Source organism: Scophthalmus maximus, chromosome 1 (assembly GCF_022379125.1).
Source record: "Scophthalmus maximus strain ysfricsl-2021 chromosome 1, ASM2237912v1, whole genome shotgun sequence".
NCBI lineage: Eukaryota > Metazoa > Chordata > Actinopteri > Pleuronectiformes > Scophthalmidae > Scophthalmus > Scophthalmus maximus.
In genome coordinates, this window is record NC_061515.1 from 3,448,650 (window position 1) to 3,475,619 (window position 26,970).

Genomic DNA, 26,970 nt, shown 5'->3' on the forward strand with positions numbered 1-26,970 from the left:
ACCGGCCGCGGAGACGCAGGGGCGTTCATAAATAACCCCTGCGCACAGCCGGGGTGCGAACATTGCGCCCATTGACGAGATTGTTCGCGTGTCGTTCGGGCTCTTTTCGACCGAGTGAGGAAGAGCGCGATGGGGAGAGGAGGGAGATTCATGTGCCTTATATCACCTGCACCGTTGGAGTTAACTGTAGATTGTGTTTTAGTGTTGCTGTTTGTTTCCCCTAATTTATTCTTTGGCCCTTTTGATATACATTCTTTAAAAAAACAAAAACAACCAGCAGGCAGGTATTGTCTCTCCATCTCTCAGAGGCCATGGCGGACAGGTCAGAGGTTATAACATGTCCATGGTCTGAATTGATCGCCCACAGGTTCTTGTTCTTCTTCTTCTCATCTGTTCAGACTGGCAGGCACAGCGCAGCATCAGAAGCCTCCTCCTCTTCCTCTTCTTCCTCCTCCTCCTCCTCCTCCTCCTCTTCTTCCTCCTCCTCCTCCTCCAGCATCTTCAGACAACCTGCTGCACACGGAGCCACATCAGGCCGGAGGCTCCGTCTCTCTCCAATCAGGCCTGATGATGATGATGATGATGATGAAGATGATGATGAAGAGGCTTCTGTGCCAATAAGCAGCAGGGGAATCAATGTGTGGCTGCATGACATTAAAGCTTGTGTTCATCTGAATTCTTCCCAAAAACAAAAACGTAAGAAAATGAAGTCGGAATTCTCTGATTTCCGCTTCTGAAATGTGAATATTTTCTGGTTTCTTTGCTCCTTTGTGACAGTAAACTGAATATCTTTGGTGTGTGGACAAAACAAAACATCATCTTGGGGTTTTTGGGACACACGATCGACATTTTATGGACCAAACAACTAATCGACTAATTGAGAAAATAATCGACAGATGAATCCATTATGAAAATAATCGTTAGTTGCGGCCCCATATGTATTTTATATATGATTTTCCTTGTCGAGGTTGCACGATGGAAACATGATATCTCCATATTTGGCAATTCGGAATGTGATTAAAGTATCCATCTGAGAAAACCTCTCCTAAAATTGAAAGATTACAAAGTCCTAAGATTATGAAAATATTTGGAGATTCACGGCGCATTTATGCAAATAGTGTAATTTTTTATTGCAAAATCAATCAATTAATCAATTAATCAATCAAGTCACTCAATCATTTCCTGATATTCCCGTGTCTCTCTGTTATGACAAAGTCCAGTGAAATAAATACATACAATAAGAATATTTCATTTTCCGAGTATTACAAATTATTTTCACATTTGCATTTATTAAATCTATTTGCATAATATATGGGACATTCGCTGCCTTATCATTTAATTGGGAATTATTATCTTTTTTGTTTTGTTTACGATTAAAACATTTCCCCACGTAATTAAATTAGTGAAACGACGCAACCGATGAGGTAATGTGAGAACTGATTCGAGTAATTGTTTCTGGTTTTTGTTTGATTTCCCCTTCGTCCTTGTATGAAACAACAGACTGAACATGTGTTGAACGAGGACGATGAGACAGACAACCACAAGTGTGTGCGTGAGAGTGTGTGTGTGTGTGTGTGTGTGTGTGTGGTAGAGAGAGTTAGAGTGTGCGTGTTGGGAAGATGGCGATGGTTATTTCAAGTTACTTTTCCTCCTCCTTCTCCTTCCTACTGGTGGTTTTCAGTACCTGCCTGATCGCAACCCGGCACACGCCGAGAGTCAATGGGAGTTAACAAGTCCTCTAAACTTTCCTGCGCCTTTTGTCAACCTAAGGACACAAAAAGAGAGAGGAGGGAGAATAAAGACGCTTTGAAGTATATATATAAAAAAAACAAAAAACCCGAAGAATGCCAGCCAAGTAGATTTAAAGTAGCCACTCATTTCCAAAAAAAAAAAAAAAAAAAAACCTGCCCTGAAAGGGGAGAATGGCAGAGGGCGAAGATTTATGGACAAATTATACAGTGGATTTGTCAGTGAAAATATCGGAACTGTCTGCGGGACAAAGCCACATGCTGAGGATTAATGGTCGCCGCGGACCTTTGATTGCGCACCCTCTTTTCTCTGCCCTTGACAAATTGGATTTCGGGGACGGGGAAGGTCGCCTGGCCCTTTGTGTCCCCTGACCGTTCGGGAGCAATTCATTATGCGGCGGGGGTGAGGGAAAGTCTCCATGTGAGCGGGCCCGGCCCGTTTCCCCGCTCCGCACAGCTGCTGGAGAGCCCAACTCTCTCACACTCACACACACGCACACACACACTCTGCCCCCCCTCCTCCTCCTCCTCCCCTTTAAACTACCTAACATAGCACAGCATCACCTCTCTCCGCACCCCCCCCCCCCCCTCCTGCTCTTGCATCCTGGAGTTGGAGAGGTTGGGGGATGTGGAGGGTGTGTGTGTGTGTGTGTGTGTGTGTGTGTGTGTGTGTTGGGGGTGGGTGGGTGGGTGTGTGGGGGGGCTACCTTGCCTTTGCACCATCACTAGAAAAGCCGGGGAGCCCAACGCCACAGCATCACTCTGAGGGCGGATATCGGCCGGTCCTCATCATCCTCTCCTCCTCCTCCTCCTCCTCTCGTGCATCCGCCGCCTCTCCCTCCTCATTTCCCTGCGCTCTCTCCCGCTGTATACTCGGTCTCCATCAGCCTTCATGGTTCTGATCTCACCCCACGCCATGCAAGCCACCCGGGCGTCGACCACCGTCAGTGTGTTCGCGGACTGCAGCGTCCCGGCCGGGCTGCGGATTGGACCGGTACCGGGCGTCTTCAAACTGGGGAAGTACGTGTCGGACCGTAAGGAAGTTGGACCCAAGAAGAAGGTTAGTTCATCAAGACATGTGACACTTTGGAAAATATACGTTTGTCTTTATTTTTTCTTCTTCTCTTGTATTGTGTTGTTTGCACCGAAATAATTTTTAAAAATATTTGTAGTGACATTTGTTAATCAGGTGCAGTGGATCTTTGACTGAGAGATTGCATTGAGATATTTAAAAAAACACTTTTACGCATTTATGTATTCCATATTTAGTTATTACATCTATATCCGAGGAAGAAAAATTTAACTATTTTTAAACTAGCCAATTGTTATTTTATTTTAAGTTTTAATGAGGGAAAATTACGCCACATATTAAAAAAATTAAATAACTTAATAACTGAACTCACAGTCGTGTGATTCTATCGAAAACAGTTTGGATTTCTAAAGCTGCACTGTCAAACTCCATCGGGCCCCTCGGTCATTAGTTGCTTCGGCCTGTCACGTTGGCAAATAATTGAGCTCCATTAAGTGGCGGACTTGTCAGTCTGCGCTTCTCTACTTAACCGGCCTAATGGGCGACCCGGGCCCCGCCGCCTCTCATTTCACTGCCTGGCGGGCCTGTTATTCCGATGAGCCGTTTAGCTTTAATGTAATCCGGCCACAGAAAGATGCCACCGAGGCCCCCCTCGCTGCCTGGGGCTGAGAATAATATATATTTATATCCACCAATAATAACAATAAAGATAAAAAGGTACAAAATTTAAAAAAAAAAATGTTATTGGAGTGGGATTTTCCTTCTCATATTAACAGCATCCCGGAGAAAATAAGAAGAAAGGCTTAAGACATGACATAAAAAATAGAATAGGACACGTGTAGGATAAAAAAATGTAATTATTATATTATGGTTATATATTTTTTTTTATCCATAAACAGTGGTTAAACAATTTGCAGCCGCAACCGCGCTCCTGTTACATTGTCGGAGCTGTCAGCGGTTGTGATTGATGCGTCTAAATGCGTGCCCACCCCCCCCCCCCTCCCCGGAGGGGGCTGCCGGCGATCATCAGGTGCAACACTCTGTGTCAAATGTCACGCCTTCGATCTTTAATGTCCCCGAACAGTTTAGAAACGCTCTGACACTCCTCAAATTCGTTTCCCATATCAAGTCAATTAGGGCCCGAGTGTCGCTTTCTCTTTAGTAAATTATCAGCAGAGCGGATAAAAGGCGCATTATGAAGCCGCGTCTCGGGTCAGGGCTGCGGCTGCGGCCGAGGCATCTCCAGGTACCGCGACGGGCCGAATTCGTTTCATGAAAAAAAAAAAACCTGTCTAAAGACGAAAAAAGGAATTAATGGAAACCTCAGGCTACATATGTGGATTAATAATAAAAGAAAAGAATTTGGTTTAGTTTTTTTTTTTTTTAAATTGCACTTTCCCCATCATTTCCGTTCTCACCCGTGTCACTCTGCCTCCTTCAGATCCGCCTGGTGCGGGGGGAGTTCGTGGATGAGTCGGGCTGTCCCGTGCCGGACTGGATCGGCTTCGTCCGCGCCGCCAGGAACAGTCAAGAGCAGAACCTGGAGGCCGTGTCGGACTTACCTGGTGGACAGGTGCTTTGCTTTTTCTCCCCCCCTCACACACATAAACCTGGAGGAGTTTGTTTTTAGACACTTTTGAATTAACCCCCGCCTCTCTGCTCTTCTTCTTCTTCTTTGATTTCTTTTTGGTAAAGATTTTCTACCGTGTGCTGAGGGAAATCCCCGCAGGAGAGGAGCTCAGCGTTTGGTACTCCAACGCGCTGGCCCAGTGGTACGACATCCCCACCACGGCCACTCCCACGCACGACGAGAAAGGTAAATGAGACGGTCACCGATTTTTTTTTTTGTGGGGGTGGGTTGGGGTCTGAGGGCGTCCAGTTTAACCAAGTGGCCTTTTGGTCACTGGTGGTAAATTGGATAAAAACGCTTTTGACGAATAGTTATGACGATCACGATGCAAAATCTGGATGGAAGCAGAAGATTTTTTTACCGGCAATAATAATAATAATAATAATAATAATAATAATTATAATTAATAGAAACGAAATTCGATAGGCTGTTGTTTCAGTCCTGTCTACAGGCGACAGATCAGTCTGAGCGAGTCATCGACATGTTGAGGATCCATCACTACACACAGTTAAATGACTGCCAATACTCGTGATGACCCCCCCCCCCCCCCCTTCCAGATATGGAAATCAATCGGATGTTTTATTTTTAATTTTTCTTCCAACGTCTTTCTCCTCCTTCTCTTTTCAGATATTTTATTTTAGAAAAACATATTCGTTAAACTGGAAGATTCGAGGGGACAGGATTTGTTTTTGCAGCGTGCATCATATTCCAGGATCATTAGATTGGCAACGCAGGGGCCTAAAAAAAAACATTAAATGCAAATTAAAATTTAATCTCAGTGCTCATTTGCCACCGACGTACCACCCCTCCCGCTTCAGAATGATTTCTTGTCTGGCTTGAGTTTTGTCTGTGTCCATGTGCTTGGGACTTTTTAATCCGTCTGTGCGTTTGCTGTGATGGTAATTTGGGGATTTGCAATGTACGCTTGGGGATTAACGTTTAATCTGGGGTCAAACAGCAGGAAATAATCCGTTAAACAGGAAATTATCAACAGATACGTTGCAGGAAAATTCCTTCAAGAGATTATAGATTGAAGGTTTGGTTTTTTTTGGTTGCGTAGTGGAACGATGCTCTCTCTCGAAAAGCAAATTTGATCGAAAGTAATTACAGTCCTTTTAAAAAAACAATTAAAAGCAAATAAAAGCAAATATCGACGTGTCATTGCGACCGCGGAGGGAGAAGAAGAAGAAGAAGAGGAGGAGGCTGGTGATTTAGTGCCGAGGAGGCGTCAGGTTAACAAACGCCAGCGCGTCATTAATATTCATGCAGTCAAAAAGCAAATAAATTCGAGAACAAGTGCTTCACGGCGAATTAGGCGGGGTGCGTTGAGGTATTGTGGCCTAATGAATGCTAACTTTTATGTGGGGTGTATATTGCCCCTGATTCTCCGGCCTGACGCACCGTGTGTGTGTGTGTGTGTGTGTGTGTGTGTGTGTGTGTGCTGCTCCTGGACTGGACATACGCTCGCTTCCCATTATGAGGCGTCAACAGATGGGCCGGCGCCATTGTTTCATGGAGACTTGCGATTTCAAGCAACAGCTGCTGTCACTTCCACGGGAAAGAGCGCAGATAGAGAGAAGGGGAGAAGGGGAAAGTCCCCGCACTCAATGCATCGGTTTCATGAGCGCCAGATTGGGCAGGGCGTTTTTTTTTTTTGTTGCTCTTTTGATGGCGGGCCCATAAACAATGGCCCCGCACGAGGATTACAAAATCATTACAACTGTATTAACCTCGACCGGGGGTCCATTAAGATGCGGCTACCTCCCCCCGGGAGTCTATTACCGTTTGGCACCAGATCTTAGAGAAACCGCATCGTATCCATTTTGGTCTGAATTGAAATAGCACGACTGTCTCTAAAGAGACAAAAACAATAAAGTATGACAATGTCTTGATGTTTAAAATTCCTCGATTTTGTTTCAAATTATATTACTGCATGTTGTGTGTGGGTATGGTTTTATTGTGGGAATAGTCTTGTCTGTGTATAGGCCCCCACAGGTCACATGTCTACAGGTCAGCAAACCTGTTAGTTTCATTTTTACGCACGGGCTTGGCATCTTTACGCATGGACATATTCTGTAAACGGTCATGTCCCCAGAAGGCCTACGGTCACTTGTGTCCGTCTCATCACTAATGCCATGCTTTGCTTGTTTGTCTAAACAGGTGAGGAGCGTTACATCTGCTGGTACTGCTGGAGAATATTCAAGTACCCGAACACGCTCAAGGCCCACGTCCACTTCCACTGCGCGCTGAGCAACGGCCGGGGGTTCGTGAGCGGCGAGCAGGCGAGAGGCACGGAGGCGTTCAGCCAAAGGTCGCCGAAGTCCGGCGACATCCCCAACACGTCCACCTCCCCGCGGAGCGGGCACAGCAACTCGTCCATCTCGGACTCTGGCAGGCGGGCGGTGTCCTCCTCCTCCTCGTCGTCGTTTCTAATCAAAGCGGGACTGTCGAAGAGGAGCAGCTCCGAGGAGCAGGACAGGGCCCTCGACATGAGCGTCACCGCGGCCAGGAACCAAGGGCAGCAGCTGCTCGGCCTGGGCGCCACGTCCTCCGTGCTCAGCAGCATGGGCTTCCACCCGGGCGTGCGCTCGGCCTTCAAGCCCACCGGCGTGTCCAAGGTGCCGGGCGTGGACGCCTCCAGAGAGGAGGCCAACGGGAAGCTGAGCGGCATGGGCTTCGGCAAACTCATTGGGAACATGAAGCCGATCCGCGCCATGGCTGAGACTCTGAACGGAGCAGGGAGCCATGCGCCAAAATGCGCGCCTGCAATCATGGACAGCGCGTCTCCGATGGGGCCGTGCACGAACGCTATCCGGGCTTTCCCGCTGCTGCCTCACATGGAGGAGACGTCGGCCTTTAAGCACGTGGACAGCCGGATGCACGCCGGCCTGTCCCCGTCCCGGTACCCGCAGGTGCCCCCCGGACTCCACTTTGAACGGTTCTCCCTCCCTCACTTCGACGGCGTTAAGACTTACGGGGGAGACTGTAACATCCCGCTGATGCCCTTCACCGTCTACAACGGGGAGCTTCTGTACAGCTCGCCGTACTACCCGCTGAAATTCCACTTCGGCAACCTCCTCAAGTACCCGGAGTCCATGTCCTACTTCGGCGCGCCGTCGCTGAGCCAAGACCTGGGCTCCATCACCAACATCGACCGGGAGATCGCCATGCACACGCAGCAGCTGTCCGAGATCGCCGCGGAGAAGAACCGCACGAGGCTGGACTCGATGCCGACGGGGGCCCCCGGCAGCGCCGCGCCCGGCAAGCCGAAGAAGGGACACCTGTGTCTGTACTGCGGCAAGCTCTACTCGCGAAAGTACGGGCTGAAAATCCACATGAGGACTCACACGGGCTACAAGCCGCTCAAGTGTAAGGTGTGCTTCAGGCCCTTCGGGGACCCCAGCAACCTGAACAAGCACATCCGGCTGCACGCGGAGGGCAACACGCCGTACAGGTGCGACTTCTGCGGCAAGGTGCTGGTGCGCAGGCGGGACCTGGAGAGGCACGTCAAGTCGCGGCACCCGGGCCAGACGGCGAAGAAGCTGGACGACGGCAAGCCGGGCGGCCTGTTCGACGACGCGGAGCACAAGAGCGACGACAACGACAGCGACGTGGACGTGTGCTTCACCGACGACCAGAGCGACCAGGAGTCGAGCAAAAACACCGACTGAGCCTGCGGCGACCCACAGACACTCGGAGAAACTGTCCATTGTCTTCAGACGGTGTACCCAACAAGAGCACGTCATTTAGTCTCATACCAAGTCTGCCCCCCCCCCCCCCTTTTTATTTTACATTATAGGCCACAAACACGTCCAAATTTAACATCCATTCAAAAATATAGATTTTGTGAGCATTTGACAACATTTGCCTCAAACTTCATTGGACATGTGTCCAGTAATGATTTGCAATAATAGGGCAGGAAAGATTATTTCTTTTTCTAGTGGAAATGTTGCTCAAGGAAACAACGTTTGAGGCCTTTGAGCTTCTTCTTTCTCAATAATCCTTAAAAACGAATTTAGCACACAGGGAAGAAGAAAAAAATCAGTCGGTTTGTTTGACATTTTCGTTTCGGACTGTGTTCACATTTATATATTTTGGCAATATAGAGCGATGATCCAAGAACAACAACAACAAAAAAAAGATCAAGGCTGAATATGAGATTAAATGACTAATTAAGTTACACGTTTTAGCAATGTAAAAAAAAAAAAAAAGGTACCAGATCAGTTTTTTTTTTTGAGTGTGTAACGTCTCCCCCGGAGAAAAAGGATCTATGAGTTTGAAAAGCCAACCAACCCCCCCCCCCCCTCGCAAAAAGAGACTAATATCCAGTATTCCCCTGTAAACTGTTAGTTGCACTTTAAAAGCAGCAATGGGCACCTCAGTTCAAAAAAGAAAAAGAAAAAAATCAGCTGCAAGAACAATGATTCTGATCGAACTTATTGATTTCCTTCACCTCATTGGAGATTCTCGTGTTCGCTGCGCCTCGCTGAATAAAACACACTGTACTTAAATTTGCACTTTCTTGGCGGAGGCGTGTTGTTGATCTCTGCAGCAGCAGCCAGTTCATTATTTAACGAATTATTTCTAGAGAGAGAGAAAAATGTATTGATTGCAGTTAAAGGCATAATGTAAAGTGTAAAGTATGATATTTCACATCCTGAGTGGAGAAGTGTTGTATACGTTTTGTTTATAAGTGACATTGTCTGTGATGAGGACAATATTTTACTATTGTCCGATACGTCGTTGATGTGTTTTTTTTGTTTTCTTTTGCAAAATAAATTTATTTAAAAAATGAGAAGAGCTGAGGTGTTTTTTTCTGTAGTAACAACACAAATCTTCACGTTTTCCATTTAAAGCTAGATTTAAGGTGTCGTACGGAAATTATTTTATTATTATCATTATTATTATTATTAATGGCTGTGAGACAAAATCAGCCCTGAGAATTCAGTTCAACACACAGATCAAATACAGGTGGACGTCTGACAAAAAGGTGTCCAAGGATTTAAAAAAATGACAACTACTACCTATAATAATAATAATAATGATAATAATAATAATAATAAATAATAATAATAATAACAACAATTAAAAAATCACATTGAGGAATACATATTAATGAGTGAAATCTATTTACAGTCATTCACACTAAGTCCATGTGGGAATGGAAACTGTACAAAAAAGGTATAAATCCTGTCCTGTATGAAAAAAATATTTAAAATAAAATAAATCCTATTTAAGTATTAGCTTATATAGTTATAGTTATATAGAACAGTTTTAACAGTAAACGCGTTCACTGCAAACTACAGGGAGTCTTACACCATTAAATTATCAAACCATTAATGCTCAACATTATAAGAATAAGATTCAGCATGGAGTTAATTCTGAAAAGTGTTCCAGACCCCATCATATAATTAATTATATGTATAATATATATCACAGACCTGTAGCTGTCAAATAAATGTGGTGGTTTCAAAATGTTTTCTCAGAAATGTGCTGGCTTTTCTGCACTGTTCCATTTAAATAACTAAAAAAACAACCTATTGATCAGAGGCCACTTTGAGAGATAACAAAAAAAAATACATACACTTATAAACACATGGTGCCAAAACCGAAACACAACACGGAGTGACTGAGAGAAAAGTCAAATCTTTTGCCAACAAAGTGAGTCCAGATTCACTGAAAACTGCTCAAAAAGATCCTTTGAATACGTTGGGGTAGAGGTCAAGAAAAGAAAAGATTTATGGTTTCGAAAGTAATTATGTAAGAACTCATCTTTAAAGAAAACTCCACAGAAACTTTTTAAACTAATCTAAAATATACGAATATTGAAATTCCCAGTGCAGGCCAAATAATTTGTGTCTATCTGAATTCTTGAATTTCCTTTTTTTTTCCTCATCAGCATTTCCACAAGCCTTTGCACTTAAAAAATAAAACGTAATAATGAAGGCATGGATTTAGAAAGAGGCGGTTTGGGGTGGGGGGTGCTGCCACCTCCTTTTAGGGATGAGGTGAACTCCAGCAGGTTTGGAATCCGATCACTTCAGCGGCTGCTTCCCTCACACTGACCCTGCACTTCACACCAGGGCAGAAAACATCCTCCTATAGTGATGCAGTTCACACTATTATAATATGAACAATCCAAAAGAGCATGGGCTGCAGCAGAGCTGACCTCACCTCTGATGACTACATGTCAGCTGCTTTAGTTTGTCTTTTTTTATTTTATTTTTATGATCGTAAAACATTGAACAGACATGGCAGCTGTCTTTCACCCTACGACTGCATCCGTGCCTTGTTTTTGCTTCACAATTCCCTTCGGCTGTGGCGCAGCAGACAAATAAAGAGCCGACAATGACAGTCGCTGGCAATTTGATGCTCTAAACTGGCCGCTGGTGAATGACCACCTCGTCTCTACGAGCTGCTGAAGACATGGTGCGACCTTGATGTGGCGGAGTGAATCCATTTGTGCTCACTTTAAAGAAGCTATAGTGCGCCACCATATTCAATCTTCTCCTCTGGGCCTGTCACTTTGGCTGAATGTATTGTCAAGGTGGCGACACTGGGAAAACACACACACACGCACACACGCACACACGCACACACGCACACACATACACACATACACACATACACACATATATATGTAGAGTATATCCATTTTTATTGGGTTCAGGCTGTCTGGGTTATGTCCAGACCAGAGCTGCAACAATTAATCAATTAATCGATCACTAAATCAATCATCAACCATTTTGATAATCGATTAATCGGTTGTTTTTAATGAAAAAAAAGAGGCAAAATTCTCTGATTTCAGATTCTTACATGTGAATATTTTCTGGTTTCTTTGCTCCTCTGTGACAGTGAACTGAATATCTTTGGTGTGTGGGGGAAAAAAATCATCATCTTGGGGTTTTGGGAAACAAGATCAACATTTTTCACCACCTATGACATTTTATAGACCTGAACTAATCTTAAAAATCGAGAAAAAATGATCGACAGATTACTCGTTAGGTGCAGCCCTATAGTCCAGACCTTATAAATCTGAAAGTTCTCCCACGTGCTGTTCTGATGAAATATAGAAAAAGAAAAATGTTGCTGCTGTTGATGTCTAACCATCAAACGTACATTGGCGACATAAAATGACTCGAAAATTGAAATTCCATATGGCATATTAGCGAAAAAAACCTGATGTGAAGTTGCAGAAATTTGTTTTTTTTCAGACGCGAGGACGCAAAGATGCGCGACATCTGGAATAAAAGTGTGGTCAACATGGACAATATGTGAACAATCAGTGAATTTCACGCAGATTAAGCCATTTTCGTTAATATGACGAGATGATGATTGGTCTCCATCTAGCAGGACTGATTGACAAAAGTAATCAAATAATCTGTTACACTACTCGGTGGGGACTTCACGCTAGCGAGTCACCTACGGAAAAACTGAAGTGAAGAAGCGTGACTGGAAGTTCTAACTGCTCTCTACTGAGATCCAAGACGTAATCCCTCACACTTTACATCAATCACATCGACAACATGTTGCTAAGTAGAGCAGTAATGAGGCTGTTTGTGAGCACAATTTACCCAAAGTCTTCCTGCGGGACTCTGTTCAGACCTTTTAGAATTTTTTAAAAGCAAACAACACCTAATATCTCGCGCCGCTTTTTGCCACTTTTGTGGCTAATTTGAGCAACAAAATGGTCCGAGCTCTTTCGGGAGAACGTCTACGCCACGTGTGGCCGAAATTCACGCCCGAGTTTGACAAGTCGGACACAGATCGGACACGCCGCTGACCAATAAGTGCTGCTGCGCCGGTTCGAGCGCCGTCTCCCGACGCCTCAATAGACCTGAGTGGAGGCGCCGGCACTCGTCTCAGACAGAAAACGTGGCCTTTTTTTCACCCAGTCAACAACCGGCCGAGTGGAGTCGCCATCTTGAGGGGTTGTTTTTTTTCTTCTTCTCTCCTTTAGCACAGAAAACGGATGGTGGGGTTGAGTACGAGTCAGGCCGCACGCGGCGGGTAAAGGCGGAAACGCGCCACGGAGCAAAAGCTTACGATCCGGTGGTTGACCTTTTTGTTCAGCTACTGGTCACGAGTGCCGGAGAGAACGCGATTGCAGACACAAGCGAGGATATGAGATTTTTTTTTCCTAAGGGGGATGTTGACCCCCAGTCTTCCCAACGGGGGAGTCTAGTGCTTACGTGCCCTGGCTGCAAGGAAACACCCAGAAAAAGAAAAAGAAAGGAGAGAGACCTGGTGCTCTGCAGCTGAATGTGATGTGATGCATTTACATTCTCTCAGGAGGCTCAGATGGAATTTATCCCCTCGCTTACAGTGACTTTAGGACAACGAGAAGAAAAGGCCAGCGTGACGCACGTGAAATCCCTCACCAGAATTTATACCGTACACACAACTTCGCTATAATTGGCCACAAATGCACGCCATGATTCAACCCACGGGAATTATTGTAATTAACAACAAAAGTGTTTTCCCTCCCAGTGGGGGGGGGGGGGGGGGGGGGGCTTCAGAGGGGTCAGAGCTGACTGTCCCCTTTATGCGTCCGCTCCGTTGTGTTCACTGTACGCCGTATTATATTCCCTCTCTCTCCTCTTGTGTACAATACTCGATGGCGCTCTCCGCTGTGGGGCCCCGCATCAGTCTGGACCGGATCCAGATGCCGTTTGTGTTTGGGAAAAAACACCCACCCTCTTTCCCTCTCTCTCACACTATAACACCCTGCTCGCTCATCCCCTCCCACCAGCGTTTTCAATCAATTAGTGCCGTTCATTAGTGGGAACATTGGGCGGGGGGGGGGGTTTGATTGAGAGAGTTTGACTCCCAGCCTAGAATTTGTTCCAAAAGCAGCGACTTCACCGGCCACCACCCTGGGGCCGACTTGTTTCCAGGCTACGACTGAGTTTCTCCTAAAGCCCCGAGCGGGTAGCCTTGATCATCGGAATTCTTTTCATCCACCGGTCTCAACTGACCGACCAGTGGCCGAGACATGATAAAGATCGCGGGTGTTTCAGCCTCATGCCAAGGTTTTAAACTAATAAATATGTATGCTGCGTTGACCTGGCTACCGTACAGACACATTTTTTTTTCTCTCCAGGAAATCAATTTGAAATGGGGTTTTAATCTTTTCAAAAGGAAGTTCTTTCTTTTGTAGCAGCCATTTAATTATTCGTTCCGTTCAAAGGGCTGAATTTGAAACTACGTTAAACTGAGGGCCCGTCACCATACACAACACAATCGATAGTTCTTGGCAAGAGCACAGAAAGAAAGGAGGGAAAAAAAAGGAAAAAGAAGTGTACACTAAAAGCAAAGATTCAAAAGCTGAAATCCCAAGTGAAGAAATAAAGGTGATGCCGTACTGGATATGTTGTGTTCAGGAGGGACAGGGACGAACAGTCGCAGGTCAGCCATGTTGTGCCATCTATTCTGCCCTCTTTTACCTCCAACTCATCAGTTGCCTATTGTCTGCATTCCATTGTTGCGTGAGGACTGTGAAGGCTGAGAGGCTGCCCGTGCTGCTGAAAGGGAAACGTGAATGTTTAGAATTTATCCAACAGAAAAAGTGTTTGGAAAAAAGTCATGTGGAGATTAAGTTCTCGGTGCGCTTTAGAAATATTCAATTTCAATTGAGTGGAGTTTAATTTGTATTATTTGTATTGTATTTGTATCACAATATACATTATCTCAAGGCATTTTTCCACGGTAAGGTCGAGACAAGGTCACACGCAGCGCGGCGTTTGCGTGCGTTCACGGCCGAATGAGACCGTAAAGGAAATGTCAACAGGAAATGGAAAGTCTCCTTTGTGCTTTAAAAATGAGATGCGGTGATCATAAAGTATTTAGCCTCCACTCAGTCAGTGGAGGTCACGTCCTGCACAGCAGTGGACCGTGTGTCCAGATCCAGACTCGGCTTCAGAAAGGCTCACGAGCTAGAAAACATTCAAACTTTACCTGGTTCCTGCAAGGTAAAGGGAAGATTTCTTTTTTTTTTTCAAAGTTCTACAGTTCAAGCTTTTAAAGGATAGTTTCGCCTCTTTTTCAATACTTCTGACATCTCAAACAAAATGGAAAGCTTCTGCTTGTTGTAAACCTTCCTCTTGAACTGGCCTTTAGACTCCGAGCACCTCGGGGTAATGGATGGAGGGGAAAAAAAAAATCCATAGCCCACATTCTGCAGAAAGTAAATTCCAAACTTCAGCTGAAGCTAATATGAGGCATCGCCGATCAAGACGTACAAATCTAAATCGCGTGAATTTCTTAGAAAACAATCTCTTGGAATCGCATGGAGAAGGGATCTCTCAACGGCCAGCAGCACTTTGATCCAGACAGAAACAATCTCCACAACTATTGGATGCAATCTCATTACCTGTGGACCAGACATTCATGGTCCCCAGAGGATGATGATGAGGATGATTCTGGTGATCGTGGCCAACTGGCATCAGGGTCCAAAACTCAAATGTGTACTTCGAAACGCTCACGTCAGTCTCATCAGCCACAGCTGTAGAGGCTACGTCGAGTTCAGCGCTAATCAGAAGATGTTGACATGCTATGCTAATATGAATGCTAATGTGCAAAAGAGCAAACATGGTAAACGTTGCGCTTGCTAATCGTCAGCACGACAGTGTTGCTATCATGGTCACGGTAGAAAGAAAAATATAAATGACAGCAGTCCTAAAAAAATCAACAACAATTAGCTAGTTTGACGGAATGTAGTTTTCTACAAATGCCCCGTCAGGTTTCTTACACAATAATATGCCAAATGTATAATAAACAGGGGGGAAATAGAAACGAAAAATGTGTTATTTGAAATTTTGCTTTATGAATCGTTGTCCGAGTTAACGCGGTCAAACCACTCAGGATGCTGAAGAGTGCTTAGACCTCTGTCACTGGCAAACCGCCGAAGAATGTAGCTTCAAATCTCAAGGCTTCCTCCTCTTTTTGTGGAATAATGAAGCCAGCTGGAATTCACAAGCATGCCCTCTACTTTATGTCTTCCCACCTGACACACACACACACACTGACCACACAATCTCCTGGAGGTCATCATCCGTGCTGTTGAATGTGCAGAGCTCGGGGATGGTGCTCGTCGGTCGGTCGGTCCGTCAACTGGCTCAACCCGGTTTGGTTCAGTGAATGTGACCTCGTGAAAAGGGGATTCTTTGTCCGAGTGCTGTTGTCACTTTCCCAGATCATCTGTCGGCTGCCGCCCGAATACAATGAGGTATAGCTGTGAAAAATCATAAGAAACATTTGGCAACGGTTATGGCTTCACAGATTTTGTGTCCTTGCTAGTTTGCAGGATTCACAGAACTGGATTTCCACTCGTATACATCTTTTAAAATGGAATTTCCAGTCGTTATCTATACCGCTTGTCCTTCACAAGGGGCTGCAGCCAATCCCAGCTGACCCTGGACAGGTCGCCAGCATGAAATTCCATTCACACCCATTGTATTGAGGTGGAGGCAGAAATCTGAGACGTATCTAAATGCGTCTAAAAGTCAAGGCAAACGAGTCCAATGTCAACTTATTAAAGATTCCAAAAAGATTTTTTTTTTTAAAATGTTACAATAGATGGATCTGTGCCAAAAACTATTGCTACCGCCCAAATAAATTCATCAAACTGGAAAAGAGAAGAATTTTGACAGAGTTCGAACTTTACTGTGGAGAACGTGAAAATCTGCTCTCGCATATCTGATGAGTGACAGTATTTAATTAAAAAATGTACATATATTTGATTTTAGTGTGGAAGAACGAGAAAATGTAATTTAACAACATTTATCAGGATAATCAAACTTTTTGCCGAAAAGCACATCTGACACAAATCCTAATTCAAAGCATAGAGAATTTTGAAAATTGTAAAGTTCTGAAAAAAACTACTTAGAATTTGGTCAGGATTAGGACAAATTTTTACACGACTCTATGCTCCCGACACATTTATCCATCGCTGCCAGTCTGTCCATATCCATGTGCCAACTCGTCGGCTGACGCATGTCCATTTAAACCAGGTGTGGGAATGGTACGCTCCGCCTACGAGAGGAAACTAATGAGTGTAAATTGACTATGTAAAAAAAGAAAACCTAGAACATGGCTGGACAGTGAATCTGCTTTCAAAATTGAAGATTCGACTATTGGTTCCTTTTTTTCGTATAGACGTAAAATTGCCGTCTCCCGTTATGAAGAACTAGGGCACTCCCGAGTGTTTCTCCCGCCCGGCTGCTGACAGAGTTGTCAGATGGTGTTTATTGGGCATGCACTTGCTCAGCGAACACCTGACACCTGAAGCTGAGTGTTGCAGAGGCAAACAGAAAATGAGACAAACTCCCTGCGGATGAAATAGTTACCGTCCGCGCCAAACGAGTCCAACACTCGGCCGATGGTGTGCAGCTCAGTGAGTCACTTCTCATTCAGTCAGTCACTGACATTCGCGTTCGTAGGTCTCTGGCGCTGCTGTTGCGGTGCAGCCAATAAAAAAAAAAGACATTTAATAGCTAGCGCAGAATAAATGCCAACAATAATTACTATCAACACTTTTATACGGTGAGCCGCCTGTTTGGTGATCTGAGCCGTGGCACCGGATGAAATGCAAGTCCCTGGATGGTTGCACGGGCAACGGGAAAATACACTTTAAAGTAAACAAACAGCACAGACAAAAGACAAGGACGAACATAAAAACCCCCCACAATATGTCGTATTTATATCGCAATTTCAAGGCCAAAGTCCATGTTCTGTATTCGCCAACCTGCACAGTAAAAAAGAACAGCTGGATCTATTTTTTTTTTTTTATAGCTTGCAGCACAATATTTGTATTTGCTACACAGACGAACATTTCCAGTTGTTTTAGGATGAAGTATGGTTTGTAAAATGAGCATGCTTCCGAGAGTGCTCGTCTCAGTTTCTGAGGTCTGCCAGAGCTGATGCCAAGCGACTGCTCGGCCGCTGGCAGCCTGCTCTCCTGGAGCAGGTAGACCAGGAGACGAGCGCAGGTAGAGTCAACACACACGACCGGTCAGATTGAGCTGAAAGAGATGGAACAAATGGCCCCAGATGCATGCAAAAGGACACACGCACACCACCGGCAACCAAAAGCGACCTATAACTGCACACCCAGTGACCACGAATCAACCAGGAGGAAGACGCGCTCGTCCTCCTGGCAGCGATTGTGGTCCTGACGAGAGTGGATGTGAAGTGACGGGGCGGCGGCTGGCAGCCTGCTCTCCCGGAGCAGGTAAACCAGGTAGAGTAAACACACACGGCTGGTTTCAGAGGGCGGCAGGGACGGATGCGCCGCGCACATGCAAGAAAGTAGAGCACGGGGGAGAAAGGAAGTTGATGCATGGTGGCAAGCGCGCACACACCACTACAGGGAGTTGTATAAGGAGGTAAAGGAAGGGACACGAGGTGTGATGAGAAAGACGGACATCTACCTCTGCTACTTGTAAAGGTCAGAGGAAGTGGTTTTTGTTTAAGGCAGACGACACTGCCCGGATTTTTTTGTCCTTCTCACCAAAGCCTTTTTTCAGACATGGAAAATCCGTACGGACATTATTTTCGGAGTTTGCCATTGGCAAAGGAAGAACGCAGCGTGAGATTGTTCCAAATTCACGCGACGGCCGGCACCCGGGTATTCTCTCATTTCGACGTTTTTTTCTGGACAATTTACCAAAGGGGCTGGCAGGACAAGTTCCAGAAAATGTCCTGAGCAACATTTGTGGCCTTTTTTGTTCACGCGCGGAAAAAAGATCAGGAGAATGTCCGGACTTCAGTGCACGTCTGAAAGCAGCTCAGTAGAAGAAAACAGGTTAGCAAGCAGGCCGACAACATCACGAGGAACACGTTGACAATGGATCCATCACAATGTAATGAGGTCGGAGCGTGTAGGAAGAGTCCACAGCCTCATCCTCGGTCAGAGAGAGAGAGACCATTAGTCCCCTGGTCCGGCCTGTCAGTTCTGATAGTAGCAGGTAGAAGGCCGGGGCTGTGGCACACCAGCTGTGGCTCACTGGTGCCCCTTCCTCCTCCGTCCCACCACCAACCTCTGCAACACAAACACATGCTAAACAGGCCACCGTCTCCGCTGCCCTCCCACATTCAGCTGCAAATGAGGCCCGCTCGGGGCCCCAGTCCCCGTTTGATGTCGTGAATAATGAGGGTGAATTTTCATTTGCGCAGGTTTTCTGAAAACTTAAATGCCCATTGTTTGCGTCCCGCACATCAAGCAGTCTGTCTGGCATGTGAGCTCGGGAGTATATTCAATGTCCGAGTTACGGACACAAACGTATTTTAAACCCACACCCCTCAAGAGATTTTTGTAAAAATGATTGCAGATATCACCAAGCCCAAGAGATTCTAAGGACTGGCAGAGGGAGTATATGAGGCATCCAATCGGAGGCAGACACGTGGTCCCCCTGATGGACATCTGACAAAGTGGATGTGAAGCGGCCGGCTCTCCTGGAGCAGTTAAACCAGGTGGAGTGGACAACAATTTGTGGTTTTATGGGGGTTGTGTACAGGACTATTTGTTGGCCGGGAGCAATGACTTCCTGGAGCCTTAACGCAAGATGGCAACCGGATACATGAGGAGAATAACACGCCAGTTATCTTCAGAGGTGCTGGTGTGTAGCCTAGATTTTTTTTTGTAAACCTTGGACAGGTAAACTAAATTGGCCAACTGTCTCTTGGTTGTACCTTGCAGACAGATACCAGTGACCTTTTAAAAAGAAAAACAGAATGAGCATATTACCGGAAAATGTTAAACTACTTCTTTCAAACCTTAAGGATATCGCTATAACGGCAGAGACAATGAATAAAAGTCCAAATAGTGATTGCATTTTTGATCATAATCTAACTTCTTAGCCGCTATTAGACACTCTAGAAAATGACAAAAAGAGACATTAGATACATCTTAATTCTTCAGTATAAAGATGGAGCACTGAGCAAAATCTAGGATTAAAAATGTTTGTCAATGAACTTTTCTTTACTCGTGGCTAAAACCAGACACTGACGAGATGAACACTTACTGTGACTGTATCAACATACAATATTATTGTTGAAAAAGAAGATAAGACTACCAATTTTTTGTTGACAATAGAGGAAAAATTCAGGGTTTTTTTCTTCTTATCAGGACCGCAGCATGGAGCACAGTGTTTTTAATTAGATCACAATGAGATAAAATCCTATTTGAAAGAAATGTTGACTATAATTGGATGACAAAAAAAAAAAGACTAAGACTAAATTTATAAAATGCCGACAAATTAAACACTAGAAACAAGTGAAAGGCAGTGAAAGTAGCAGGTCGAGCTCTCATCGACTAACTGGCGGGTTAAAAGTTGGCTTTAATTGAAGCCCCCGGGCGGCTGCTGGCTGCTATCGACAGGCTGCTTACGCCAGGTCCATAAGAGAATAACAGTTAGCTGGTCAACCTATCGTCCTCGTTCATAAGGCTGAAACGCGATACTTGTATTATTCTGTTTTTATGTGCTATGCGTTTGCCTGCTCAAAAAATAGTTCATAGTGCTTATGAGTGAATGAATAAGCTCTGTTGCTGGTAAATCTCTTTCTCTTTCACTTGTCTGTTTGACTAAAGATGTGTCGAATGTGCTCCATCGATTTCCTCATTACCCTCAGCCTACTAAACAACCAGGCAACAACTGCTGCTAATGCACTAGTCATTACCATTCAACCGGCCGGACAAGGTCTCCGAAGGGAAAACTTTCTCCCCGTTTCCCCCGAGGACATTCACTGCTGTGGTGTTGTACATCCATTGTGTGTCGACTTTACATTAGAGAGTGGAAATCAAATTAGAAGTTGCTATTTCATTCGAAGCAAACATTCATTGGTGGAGCAGTTATGTCTGAATAGAGCACTGAACCATATCAAGGTATTTTCTTTTCTGCACTCAGTCAGCTTTCACCACACAACTAGTTCGTACTAAATGTTTACAATATAACTGTAGCATATGTTACGGGTCCCAAAGCTATAATTTCCCCAATAACAAAAAAATTGGATGGATTGTGAAAACACATGGGTGAGAAGTCAGAAGGAATGAAGACGCAGACCGTTCTTTTTCTCTTTTCTGAGATTCCTCTGCTTTATTACAATATGTTCAAAACGTAAAATAGATAGATAGATAGATAGTTACTTTATTTATCCCAAGCTGGGAAATTCCGGTGTAACAGCAGCACGTTTCACACAGCACACAAAATATATACAATAAATACACAAACAAATGTAAAAATATACAGAATGCTAAAATATAGAGGATAAGAATAATAAATATAAAGAATCTACATGAATATTAATGGTGGAAATAGTGCAGTGGTAAAATCAGTACCCAGTAGTGTAAAATACAAACTACACAGAAATAAAAACGTTCCCCATGTCTTTGTCACAATATCCATTGCTTGGTTTTCAATAAATAAATGAATAAAGAAACTTTCAAAAATGAAAATGAACAGAGCTATAATTTCAAAAACCTTGTACAGGCCAATGACTCAACTGGTAGTTTCACCTCTAGTATGTATAAATATTACATTAATCTTCACAGGACTAATCATAAAAACATGTTTGTCAAGTGTTCGGGCCCATTATATTGGAACGATCTATAAAGTTGTTTTGTAAAACTCTCGGCGCGAGGCCGCCATTTTGTGCCGCGGTGCGCGGTAAAAACTGTTGTACACTCGAAAACAATTTTAATAGGGTTTTAAAAAACTGTGAAACAACATTAATCATGTTCGTGTTACGTTTCGGCTGCAGAGCGAAGTGAGTTCGTGTGGTTTTCACACTGTACTGACCTGAAGAGTCAGAAGGAATTGAAGACGCGGACGTTCCTTTTCCCTCTTCCTGGTTCCTCTGCGGAGTGGGCGGAAACCCTCACCTTACGAACACCGGGCGCAACACCACCTGCGCTCATTGGTTCCTGCTGCTTCTTCTTCTTCGTTGGATTTTAACGGCAGCTTGCATCCTTTATTTTGCATTACTGCCCCCTACTGGAGTTATTTAATTCCCATAGTAATTCAGAAGTAGCTTCACAAAGTGCTTTCGGAAAATCATTGCAATCACAGACAATTAAAATCAGCATTCCAACAATAATACGGTTTTCAGGTCAAATATCTGTATTAAAAAAAGATATAAAAAGACGACATCACATAAAAGCAAATCTATGGAAGTGGGTTTTTAAAAGTGACTTGAAAGAAGGCACAGACTCTGCCAGCCTTATCTCCTCGACAAATAATGTCCGGATTGTTATATTTTTTCAATTAATAAAACTGACCAGGTATTTCCTGCCTAGTCCACTTTCCCTTCCACGTCCCAGTATGTCCTTTAAACAGATACTCAGTAGCCCTGATCTTCTCATTCCCTCGATCATGTCCTTTTCTTTTCTGATGTGTATTTCCTGCACGTGTTCCACTGTTCCTGGTATCTGACAATAGTCACAAAGGACGCTCATTGGTTCCGCTCCTCTTATTCCTATTAAACTGGAGGCTCTTCCTCACAGCGGACGTGGAATAAATTATCTTTGGATCTCACTGTTAATACTCACGTGCTCTGCTCGTTACAACTGACAACAATAAAGTGCTTTGAAATAAAAGTATAATTAATAATTCTAAATTACCTTTGTTCATTTTGTGAACAAAGACTGTATTAAATGTTTAATCATTACATTGCACAACATGAACACATCATAGCTCAAATTAAAAATACATTATGCCTGTAGAGATTTGATAAATAACCTATTGATGATAGCTACTTTAGCATAATTGGATATTTCCTACTTAATCTAACTAAATCATCTGAAATAATCCAACTATGCATATCTAAATTTACAAAGTAATTAACGGAGGACTGGCTCCTCACTACTATCTGTAACTAACTGTAACCCAAACCCTAATGAAAGAATAATAATATTTTTTTTTTTGAAGGAATTCATGAATAGCGCTGATGGTAGGATGGTAAGATTTTTAATTTATGTGATGTTCCATTAAATATACGTGTAACGTGTAAGCAGCATCTGTAAAACGCTCGGTTATTCCTTTTTAGCCTATCATGTTCTCAACTATGGCAAGTCATTTAATACATTCTTCATCGTGCTCCTGTGTCTGAAGACACTGAGGATGGGTGAACAAAATAAGGAAGGGATGGATCAACACTCACGATCTGCTTTGAGACATTCTAACACGAGGACTCGCAACTCTTCTTTTCTTTCCAATACAGTGAATTGACATTATTTTCTATTTCCTTTCAATTCCTTTCATCGCCATGTTAATGTGAGTTAATCTAGTTAATCTTGACTAGGAGAGGCCTCGATCTTCACCCACAAGCAGCAGCCGGGAGCGAACAGTCAAAATTCAGACACTCGGCAAACACGGCCTCACTCTTTGTGTGATCCGTCAAAGGTTTCACAAGGTTGCAATGAATTACTTTCTTGTATTTTCACCCTAAATTCACTCGCAACAAATTTATAGGCACAAAGTACATCTATTTAATGTAAAACATGTGAACTCTATCACTCAACTTAACTGTTTGACTTCCTTAATAACCTCTTGTTGTGTGCGCCTAAAGGAACAAACATATTTTTCCCCTCCAGCCTGCCTTTCACATCCTCTGGGGACAATCATTATCAAGCGTTACAAAGGCTAACTATTTAAACCCTTGCTCCTATTCAGAGCCAATTCACACCGACTGAGGAAGAGAACTTTAAAAAAAAAAAAAAAAGAAGGGGAAAAAAAGAAAGACAGGCAGGCAGGCAGGGGGAAAAAAAGAAAAGGAAAAAGGAAACAAAAGGCGAGATAGACTCTCAGAGAACGTGGAGGAGAGAAAGAGGACGGTGAAGACAGAGAGCGAGGGAGAGATGGAAGGAGCTAGACACGTATAGAGAAAGAGATGGAGAAGGGGAGGCTCTTTTGGGGTGCAGTGGGCTGTGAGACAGGCCCATTCACTCCCATCTAAACACTCTGTCCCACTGCGCATCAGCGCTCTCACCCGGGCAGCCAACACTGTGGCCACAGACTCCGAGTTAACCAGTCAACTCCATTACAGTGCAGGGGGCGTGTACAGACCTGCCACACCAAAGGGCTCACGCCGGCCGGCCGAGAATATTAATTGCTTTTAAATGAAGTGGAAGTCTCTTTATTGGATGTCTGGTGTTGGTTTGTTATCTGCGCGGCTGAAAGGGCCCCACTGCTCTTTGGTCTCGCCGCCTTTGAAAGGGAAACTGACTCTGGATGAGGTCATTGATCAGCAGGAGCTGTATACTCCCAGTGGGTTTTTTGTGTGTCCTGCCCCTTTAACTACCCCCATTGTGCCCTGCCCATTCAGCGCTCAATGCACTGTGGTCTATAAACATATTTGTTAATGACGCTTCCCCCCAAGTGTAGATTCAGTCCGAAGCATGTTTACATACTATGCACCATGATAAAGTGCAGGTTTTTTTTCTCTCTCTCTCTCTCAAGTAACAAGTAAACACTCCCCGATTCAAATTACTGATTCCAATGATGTCACATTACTTCAACAGTCAGGAGGATCATCTTGTTTACTGTCGCACCTGGAGTGAGATGGACAGTTCTTAGCTCGGCACAGGGACTATATGCTCTGCAAGGCGATCGCTGTCACAACGGGATGTTTCTACTGCGTGCAATCACCCAGAGTAACATTAAACTAGCTCTTGACCCAGACAGACGGTAAAATGACTCCTGTGATACCATATTGTCAAATTTAGTTAATAGATGCAACCTGTAGATGCGGAGGCTTTGTACCTACTAGCTTTTCACATTGAGCAATTGATAAAGTAATAGCATATTCTTGTAATTTTCTGGCGGCATCTGGTGGTAAAGTTGCAAACCGCAGCCAACCGAGCAACCGACAGGGGACACTTTTTGGCGGCGCACCGCTAATTCCATTTCCGGTTTCCGGCAGCGTCTGAAAATTCTGGAGCGTTTTGATCGACAACCGTATTCAACACGACTTAGCATACATGGCGACTCACACGGAGGTCGGGTCCACCTCATGTTACTATATTTAACTCATTCAGAGTTGACGAAGAAAAACATTGGGTTTTTTTTGTTGCAGGTGATTATACATACATGAACACATAGCTATGGACAATATGTTCAATTTCTGTGAATAAGTTCTTCTAAATATTACACACAGTAGCTTTAAATGAGATAACATGTAAGAAGTAGCCGACACAACACTGCCGATCGTCAGTCTTTGCATCACAGCAGATATTGTAACAAATGTAAGCGCCGTGCACTGCACACTAGACATTATTATTGTGTCTCATTGGTGATCCCCGGCGGCCCGACTGCGACTGAATGCGCTTTCCACCTGCGAGCCCATGTCGGGACTACAATGACTGCTGAGGCTTCGAAAATCGTGTACAGTGGGTCCACCCCTCTGGTCCCCACCGAGCTCTGTGTCTGAGGCCTGGCGGGCTTCAGCCGAGGGAGAGGATGGAGGACATTATCTATAATTCCGCACACCATCTCTCCCTCAAAAGGGCCCCGGGGCACCAAACAAAGCCCCCGCTGCTCGACAGCTCTGGAGATGAAGACGAAGCTGAGGTCTCACAGCCCCACGAATAAGGTTAGATATTAATCCAAGCTAAGAGAAGAAAAAACATGCTACAGGTTGCTTTCTAGGCTTCCTTTTGTGGGAGTATTTCTTTGTGTTGCTGTCTGTCTGGCGTGTGAATAGGACCCCCCCCCCCTTCCTCTCACTATGTCCATTGAAAAAATTGGCTTCTAAATACATGCTATTAGAATATTTGTGTAGATGAGTAATAAGTTATTAGTTGCAATTACTGGTCATCTATTAGTCTGGTATAATAGACTGATTAGGCAGTGGGCCCTTTTAACTTCTGAAGAAGTAATTTGGAAGACAGCCTACCTTTGACAAGGCAAAGAAAGGCTTCCTTTATTCAGCCCATATCTGGCTATTGTACTAACAGACATGTTATAATGGGATTACTAGCGACTGCAGTGGACGGATGAAATCAATGGCGAACGCGTCATTTTGTATAATTCACAGGTACTGCAGATGAGACGAGATCTTGGCTAGTGAGAGGGCACTTCACACAGGATGAATGGGGAGTGGCTCCCGCATTACGCAACCTATATTTAATGTAATTTTCTCCATATGGGAGACATTTTTTTTCTCCTTTAGTGTTTACCCAGGGGAGATTTCAACACAGTTTGACCTCTGGAGTTTTCTGGAGCCGTGGCCTGCAACGACATGTTCCATTTTGGCCTGTTTGAGGGTGGCCTGTGTTTGACCTCAGAGCAATAGGAAGCAAGGCCTCGTCTGTACAGGTAGTACCCTACTGGTCCTTTGTCAAAGATTTGACAAAACCTCTATTCATAATCTGTCTGAGTTTTTCCAAGGACACCCCATTGTCGTCAAACATATCCCAGTCTGAAATCTTTCATAGTAACGGACAATGGCGGCTCTGGCTGCTCTTGTCGGTCACGGTGCTCGGACTACCTCTGTTTTCACCCCCCTCTCTCTTGCCTTCTCCATTCTCTGTCATTCAAGGATATGCTGGTAAATCTTTGGCATTGTATTAACCAAACAGTTTGCGCACACATTTGTGTGCTTAAAAAAAGAAGTACATCCCACAGTAAGGTCGTCTGTGTGAGGCCAAACCCGCACTAAGGTAAGATGCTGTGTAGGCCTGGGCCCTTGTCTCCGAACAAAGCTGGGGCAGCCCCTTCTCTTAGCGGCCGCGCTGCAGCGCAGAGATGAACAGAGGAAGGTTCTTCATGCCCCTCCACCCTTCGGGCTGTTGGCTCAAGTTTCTGCATCATGGGGCCACAGATGGGGCCGCGGGATTGACGGTGGGCCAAGTAACCCGGAACAATATCATCTTTCCATCGGTGGCGGACAAGTGTATTTGCTGTCTTCCCTGCCCACTTGTCTCTTTATACGCCCGCGGCTGCGTCGCCCGTTGTTTATTCTAATGTGGTCCGGATGAAGCAGCTGGTGGTGACACGGGGTTGATTATGCTGTTCCCACAGTGACATATTCAAAGGACGCAGGGGAAGGCGTCCATTGTTGCCCCTGATCTGTGGATGACAGGCCTGCCTGTTGCACCAGCTCCACATTGGCCGTCTCATGGTGCGAGGGGAGCAGGGCGCGTGCTTGCGGCGACGTGTACAGTACACGTCGAGTGTGAGCAACACGGGGCTTTCTAAGGTGATGTAACAATATCGGGACAATTTGGGACGAGTCTGCCGATCATCGGTGTTTTGTGTCCGTATTGAATATTACATTGTGAGAGATTACCTGCCGAAGCTTATAATCATAGGGGAGACATCAGTGAAACAGCATTAGCGTATGACTAATGAGCTCTTAACTGAAAGATCCGCAGATCAAATGATTTTAGGTGGAGCAGCTTTTGCGGAGCAGACGACCCAATATACCTGTTGACTAATTTTTGGCCAACTGGTTGGTATTTTGCCCTTTGATAAAGAAATATTTAATAAAAACAGTTGAATAAACAGATTAAAGGAAACGAGGGTGGCATCTAATGTTTAAATGTTGTAATTCATGTGATTTATAGA

The 26,970-nt window shown here is 44.6% G+C and overlaps 1 protein-coding gene and 1 long non-coding RNA gene across 2 annotated transcripts; one reads left to right on the plus strand and one right to left on the minus strand.

Moving 5' to 3' along the window:
- Positions 1-1,465: 1,465 nt before the first annotated feature.
- LOC118299863 lies at positions 1,466-21,276 on the minus strand. Its single transcript, XR_004789970.2, has 5 exons — positions 21,205-21,276; positions 16,756-16,861; positions 15,437-15,641; positions 2,456-2,760; positions 1,466-1,765 (listed from the first exon to the last, which is right to left on the minus strand). It is a non-coding gene; the product is annotated as an uncharacterized LOC118299863 (long non-coding RNA).
- Positions 2,475-9,195, plus strand: prdm13 (PR domain containing 13). The gene is made up of 4 exons (XM_035623925.2): positions 2,475-2,808; positions 4,220-4,351; positions 4,474-4,594; positions 6,569-9,195. Exons 1-4 carry the CDS (start codon positions 2,641-2,643, stop codon positions 8,077-8,079), a joined length of 1,932 nt encoding a protein of 643 aa, XP_035479818.1. The 5' UTR covers positions 2,475-2,640; the 3' UTR covers positions 8,080-9,195.
- Positions 21,277-26,970: the final 5,694 nt, after the last annotated feature.